Genomic DNA, 7200 nt, shown 5'->3' on the forward strand with positions numbered 1-7200 from the left:
ATTTCCGTAACTAGGTATTCCCTAATGGACTATTCATATGTGCAATAAGGTCAAGCTAATATAAAGTTTTCTCATAAAAGACCTTTGGTAGATTTAAAAACATGCACTTAATTAAGGACTGTATGTAGAAGTGGAATCAAGATTTGAATTTAATGGGTTCAATTCAAAAATTCTTTCAAAATATAAGTTTAAAATTTAATGTTCAATATTACTTTTTGAAAATTTTGACATATATGGTTTATAATTTATGTTGAAAATGATTGGTTCAAATGATCCTCCTCCTAATAATGTAGGTCCGCCTCGGAATGCAGGTTGGCTTTGTAGTTCAATACCACAAATTACCTGTTATTAACTTGAACATGTCATGCATTTCATTTGGTCACATTACTAGGCTAATGTTCATTTGATTTGTTTAGAAACAAGTCAATCGTGTGCCGTGCTGAGCACAGACCATTATTGTTCCACTTGTTGGGATTAGCTGAGATTGTTGAAATTATTATGTTAACGTGATGCACTAATTATATAACGTTGAATTATTAAGTCTGCATTGCTAAACACACTTTCAAATAGATTAATAAATACTACCAAAGTGCTTGTAGTCAATTAAACCATTAATGAGAGTTTAGACATATTGGAGAGAGCTTAAATGAGACTCACCCATCAATACGGCGATGCCATTGGAACCTCCACGTGAAAAGGACTTCCCCCCCCCTCACCCCACAGGGGGGTTGGGTGGGTGGGGTCTGATTAAATTAAAGTAGAAATTAATCACATCAATTTCAAGAAAAACCTAACCTTAATTGGGTTGGCAAGCAATGCTTAAACTGTTATTTTACACTTAAAACAAAACCACAGCATGTGTCATTTATTTTTGTTTGTTCTTTTTCGGTATTAATTTCGTTCCAAACATAAGCAGAAATACGAAGTTGAAGTTAGTTAACTTGCCAACCATAAAGTCCTTTCATACCAAAATAACAAAAACAAAGGAACAAATTTCACATAAGTAAAATTGCCAAAAGCATTTAAAGGAGCGGAAAGTAGGTCAAAAATGAATGTTCCTTTCGCCAATAAGTGCTTGCTTCATTCGTATCTTTCGACCATTCATTTTATTTCCATGTCGGATAAGAGATAGGCCATCAAAACATAGGCGAAGCCAGGATTTGAAGGTTATGGATTTGGAGTTTTAATCCTTTTAAATTACTGAATTCTAAATTAATAATTAATACATTTCAATAAATTCATAAGACAAATACATGATTTGGATCAAAGCTACTGAGTTCGATCGAACTCGTAGCTGATGGGCTAACTTTGCTCCTGCATCAAAATAGAGTTAGTGTGACAATACTATGGGCAATAGATTAGAAAGTTAATATTACAAAAGCTGTGTTCCCTAATTGAAAGAGGACATTTAAATGTTGATCTTTCAAGAAAAGATTTTTCCCATTTGAAATTGTTATTGCTTTATTTCAAGAATTGCATACCTTTGCGTAAACTTTTAAATGAGATAATCACACAATTCAACATGATATAAAAACAGGTAGAGATAGTGAGTTAGCCTCACCACTATCTATTATCAAAAGAATTTTAACGCACCTGATTCACGAAAAAGAATCAAGCTCACAGTGCGTCCATATCCATGTCAAAAACACACATGCACCAGCGCACATATGAATATTCACGTCTTTAAGATTAATAAAGCCAACAAATACAACAGCACTACACATCTACCAAGATGTCGCAGTAGAACTGTTACAGTAAGCTCTTAGCACACTGACCGTTTCCAACATAAAGAACTCAAATATCCATACAGAAACAAACATAATATTCCACTAATAGTATCTCCTTAGCACTACAAAATGAAGCAGTGGATGTGAAAAAGCAAAGGTACTTATTCACATAGGCTAACAAATGCCGACTCTATGCAAAGATGCTAAGTGGTCCTGCTCGGTTTGAAGAATCTAGACCACGTTCAGCAGTTGCGAGACCAGTGATCCATTTCCTGAAATACAAGATTGCAAGTCATTAATCACGAAGTGGCAAATACATAAAAGAGTTCCCTGCGAAACCTGCATTTGGAAGGTTGTAAAATCATACTTTTCAGCCTTAAGGATAATAAGTTTAATACAATGAGGAAGTTGCATCCAATGGAAGAGCATGATTAACAATTACCTTTCAATGTTGCTGCTTGGGTTCATCAGAATTGTCAATCTTTTAGCAGTCTTAACGAAGTCGCTACAAAACATGTCCAATAAAAAGGTTCATTAAAATGCAAATAACTAATTTTTTTGTGTGCCTGCAAAATATATACTCACAACTGCTTTCACAGTAAAAATCATCGAAATTAATTAATTATCAGAAGTAGAGGGTACTGAAAACAACAAGGCACCTGAATGGTTCTTCTCCAGTGTGTTTAACAGCACCTGTTGCATTGTGATAGAGCACACATGTCAGCATATCTGATCTTTCTAGTCCAAACAAGTTTCCAAGTCTTCTGTACAGTTCTTCATATGATCCCAGAACTGACAGATCAAGTGAAAGGCCTACATCCTCTGACTCAAGGAATACTTTGCACTGACCAGTATCAGCACCAAGTCCAGCTGCATGATGACCTCGATTCCAAAGATATGTAGCACTTGATACACTGTCCTGAAGACCTTTCTGCTCAAAAGCAAATCTTTCATTTCTCATTTCTATCCTGCCTAAGTCTCTTCCTGTTTGGACTTCTTGAGCATTGGCAGAGCAACGATTAGAAATTTGCTGCTCAGTCAGAATTGGCTGACCAAAGAGTAAGAATCGAGGTGTATTCACACTATCAGTTTTCTCCGACATCTGACTAGAAGTACTCATGGTAAGCAAGCAAGATATGTTGTCATTTCTGTCATTTTGGCCCTTATTGATGCAATTAGTAAGTTTGGAGTTAGCTGCAACTCGCTGGAAACTGGGTGGTAGGAGTCCCGATTGCACTTTGTTGCTAAGGTGCAGATCCAATAAAGGTACTCCAAATTGAGCATGCCTGGCTCTCTGTATGCCTGCAGTGATGTTGTCAGATAGACAACAAAAAGGACTGCTGGACCTGAGGGGGTTGCCTGAAAAAGATGGTAACGGAAATTGGCCGTCAAGTAAGAAATCTGGTGGTAGACGCAACTTTTTTCTTGGTGGTGAGAAGGGCGAGAGGTGAATGACTGGCATATTTGAGACCAGTTCGACAAGCCATGGGCTGACATGTTTTACATTTTGCAGTAAATCAGGTTCATCCCATGTCACCTGCAGCACATCACGGAAACAGTTAACCACAAGCAGCTTAAACTAAAAGTAAAAGCGCACTCACAACTGCATATTGCATTTTAAAATCTGAGGATATCAAAGTGGCTGTAAGGCAATGCAATGAAAGAAATCATCAATAATGCATAGATAGAGTTTCTCCTACATTAATATCATCTAAAAGTATCCAAAACATGAAAAATGAAACAGCAGATCTTCATTGCACTAAGCTGATCAAAAGTAATACCCCATAAGCTACCCAGAATATGAGATAAATCCAGAATGTACTGAGACATTGTAATCTCAATTAATCAATCAACTACCTTTTATGACTTGCTTCAACCGTGAAAAAGTCTAAGAGTTGAACAGCCAGTAATGTAAGAATGACATCTCACAACACCTTAGAACTATGGAAATTGCAAGAAAGGCCAAAGAACATTGGAGAACTATTGACTCGCTATATGATATCAATATTCATACAATTAAATGCTTCGCAGAATTGGTATAAAAGAAAAAAGTAATACTCCATAAGCTAACATGAAATAAATGCTAAACATACTGAGATATTGTAATCTCAGTCAATCAATTAACTACATACTGTGGCTTGCTTAGAACCTTGAAAAGTCCTAAGAATGTTGACCAGTGCCACTACAGTTCAGCAATGCTAAAATGACATATCACAACTTAGAAGTATGGACAATAGGGAAAAAGAGTATTGAAGGACTATTGACTCGCTATATGATATTCACCTATCAGCCAAAGAGCCGATGGCCAAGAATATCAGAATAACGGCATTGTAATTGACATTAATTAGCAACAACACAGAATTTGGTCCCACTAAGAGTAGCTGCATTACCTGAAGAAGCCGCCAAGGTGAATTGGGCCAGTGGATGGGATCAGCAACTTGAATGGAGGATATAGTTCCCATGAACCAGCTGATTCGAGAAGAAACCTCAGTTTCAAAAGCCATTTTAAACCTCATCCCTGAGCACCAGTGAATCCTCACGGCAGTATTCACGGAAGACGCCCTAACACAAAATTCTGGAGTGCTTGCACGGGGATAATATACAACTTCAAAAGGCTGCCCACTAGGAGCAAGATATGCAGCTTCAATAACTGATTCAGGCCTCACCCTTCCCTTTCCCTTGAAGCTCCCCCCAGAAGAATTAAGGCTTCCGTTCTTGTTCATGTCTTCCCTAAAAAACGCAGAAAATCCACTATAGTTTCCAGAAGCAGAGTTCCATCCAGATGGGGTTTCTGGCCCACCAATACCACCCCTTTTTGCCCTACGAATTCCCACACAAAGTTCACCATTTTCTGCCCTCAAAAACACAATGGAATCCCCTGCAACCAGCTTCTTCTGATTCACAAAATTACTCCAACCAGTTGTTAACAAATGCCTCCTTGGAGTCCCCCTATAAATGTGCCTAAACTTCCAAGTTTCACCATGAACATCTTTGGCAATCACAGTCTGCACAGGCGGGTCAGCGGTGTAATCCAACCTAGGAAATATAGTCTCTGCACAGTACCTCGGCACTGAGAATCCACCCCCATTATTCGCATCCGATTGAGTCAATGTCTTGGCAAATGAAGTAGGCTTGTCATTTGTTCCCGTCTCATTACTACCCCCCAAAATGTTATCATCATCAAAGTCATCCCCCTTGTTCTCAACCGGGACAAGCCTAATCCTAGCATAAACCTCGTCCGTTTCAGGGTCCGCTAAGAACTTCACAGCAGCTACCCTACAGAGAATCAGAGCAGGAGTTCTCGGTAGCGTCGAGAAATCCACATTTACAAGAGTATGCTCAGCATGCCCTTGTGGAAAATAGTAGACCTTGGAGTTGACCGGAGGGATTTGCACCATTCCTCCGGCACAAGCGTGCCATAGCTGCGAGTCCACACATTTCTCCGCAACCTCCTTCATTTGCCTTATCCAGTACACTTCTTTTTTCCTCTCTTTTGTTATGCTTTAATTGAAAACAGCTAACAAGAGCAATTCTGGATAACCTTAAATGCTGCGTACCACAAAATAAACAAACTTCAGTAATAAATTCAAGTAAAACGTACATAATTGAGAAAGCAAGTACAGATATAATTTCAACAACAAATTCACGTAAAAGATTAAAAAAAGAGATTATAAATACAGATACCAGTACAGATACCAGTAATTTCAACGACAAATTCAAGTATCAGGTCCAAAACAGAGAAGAAAATACAGAAACCGGCAGATCTCGAAAGAGTTCAAGTAAAAGGTCCAAAAAAGAGATAAAATATAGAAACCAGTAATAAATTTCAACAACAAATCCTAATAATAAAAGGTACAAAAAAGAGAAAATTAATACAGAAACCAGTACTACAGTTAATAAATAACATATGCAGTGATTCAGAGTACGAACGCAAAAATACATTTACGCGCAATAAAAAAAAGGATCTGCTGAAACACCCATGAGTACGAGACAAATTAAAGCCGATAAAAAATTAAGCCTCAAAAACTGTAAAAGAAATTATGACTCTGCTACGGCTTCATTAATTCTATCCACTTCAATCAAATCCTAAACAAAACGCGTAGTTTCTGATTGTCTTCTTTCTATTTATATCAATATACTCATACAAAGAAATGCTTCGTAAAATCGGCAAACAAAAGAAAATTAAAAAAGCTTTGGATTACAGGCTTTCCAGCTTCAAATCTCTTATGCATTTACACCTCCACTGTAAAAAAAACGTAATCAATCAATTTTCAGTGAAGAGAGAGAGTACTCTGTGTGTGTTTGTGTGTGTGTTATTTGCGTGTCTGTGCGTACAATCTACAGCATAAATGCATGCGTGAATGTCAATGTCCGTACAGTTTCTTCCAAATCGGATCGATAACCAAAACGACAAAACTCACGACAAACGACACCGAACCATTGGATCGTAGCGAGTAGATGACGTAAACGACATCGTTTATGAGATCAGGAATGTAACTCGCCGGAGTTATAGTCAACGGAGAAACCTACTTCATCATCTCCGCCGCCGCCGCCGTTTTCCTCCGCAACAAGAGAAGAGAAGTGCGAATATTATGCTGCTACGCCTACTACACTACTGCTACTAAGTATGGCAAGCACAGTTGAGAAATGAGGATAAACGACATCGTTTCGAGATGATCAATTTTATATTACGAATTTTGTTACATGTATTTTGTAGTTGTCTTTTTTTGTTCCCTTTGCTCAGATCTGAACCAATAATCTGAAGATAAAGAACAGACAAAGTGCTGTGATTAAATTAATTAAGGTTGATTAAAATATTAATTAACTTGGTGGTTGATAAGATATCGTCTCGCGAGGGAAGAGACGTTAAGAAAAACGCGAGAAATAAGGGGCACAGTCTTTTTCCTGGGAGTGTACTTCTGAGTAAAACGGTTAATTGACTTTGACATAATTAAGATATAATTAACCCTAGTTAAAAAAATAATAGCAAAAGTCAGAAAATTACAGTTTTTCACTTTGTCAGTACAAACCGTAGTTAGCTAGGTAGCTAGGCTTAGGGCGACGGTTTCGTGCTCCCACGATTCTGAAGTACTCCCCCGTCCCTAATTGTTACCTAAAAATAATTATCTCAAACTATTTATTATTTTAAACGTTAAAGATAAAATTAATTATTTTTATTTTATTTTATCCTTAACAATAAATATCTTTGAAGATAGAGATGATACATAAATAAAATAAATATTCAATAAAGATATATTATATCTGAAAATAAAAATAAGGATAAAATAGTAAAAAAATCCCTTCTAATTAATACGGAGTATTTCTTAAGAGTAATGTAGAAAAGAAATATGACAGATAATTTTAGCCGGAGAGAGTAATAATATTTGTGTTACAACCCATATTCACGTATGTTAGCTCATGCCATAAGGTAGTCGACGTAAATCCATGAAGAGATTATCTTTAAGATGATAAG

General features: G+C 37.1%; 1 protein-coding gene across 7 annotated transcripts; it reads right to left on the reverse strand.

Moving 5' to 3' along the window:
- Positions 1 to 1664: 1664 nt before the first annotated feature.
- LOC107794188 (auxin response factor 18) lies at positions 1665 to 6449 on the reverse strand. Of its 7 annotated transcripts, none has more exons than XM_016616660.2 (5): positions 6258 to 6449; positions 4118 to 5276; positions 2387 to 3264; positions 2170 to 2232; positions 1665 to 1999 (listed from the first exon to the last, which is right to left on the reverse strand). In XM_016616660.2, exons 2-5 carry the CDS (start codon positions 5183 to 5185, stop codon positions 1918 to 1920), a joined length of 2091 nt encoding a protein of 696 aa, XP_016472146.2. In that variant the 5' UTR covers positions 5186 to 5276; positions 6258 to 6449; the 3' UTR covers positions 1665 to 1917. The 7 variants fall into 7 exon arrangements, with proteins under 7 accessions (XP_016472146.2, XP_075093372.1, XP_016472145.2 ...); XM_075237271.1 differs by having other exon boundaries at positions 6230 to 6449; XM_016616659.2 differs by having other exon boundaries at positions 6149 to 6449.
- Between the last annotated feature and the right edge of the window lie 751 nt (positions 6450 to 7200).

The sequence above is a fragment of the Nicotiana tabacum genome, chromosome 18 (assembly GCF_000715075.1).
Source record: "Nicotiana tabacum cultivar K326 chromosome 18, ASM71507v2, whole genome shotgun sequence".
Lineage (NCBI taxonomy): Eukaryota > Viridiplantae > Streptophyta > Magnoliopsida > Solanales > Solanaceae > Nicotiana > Nicotiana tabacum.

Bases quoted from the DNA above. Each gene is read 5' to 3' on its own strand.
- LOC107794188 (XM_016616660.2), bottom strand. From the start codon at position 5,185: ATGAAGGAGGTTGCGGAGAAATGTGTGGACTCGCAGCTATGGCACGCT. The intron at 3,265-4,117 runs GTAATGCAGCTA...GATGTGCTGCAG, and splicing joins CACCTTGGCGGCTTCTTCAG to GTGACATGGGATGAACCTGA. The intron at 2,000-2,169 runs GTAATTGTTAAT...CTTGTATTTCAG, and splicing joins CCAAGCAGCAACATTGAAAG to GAAATGGATCACTGGTCTCG.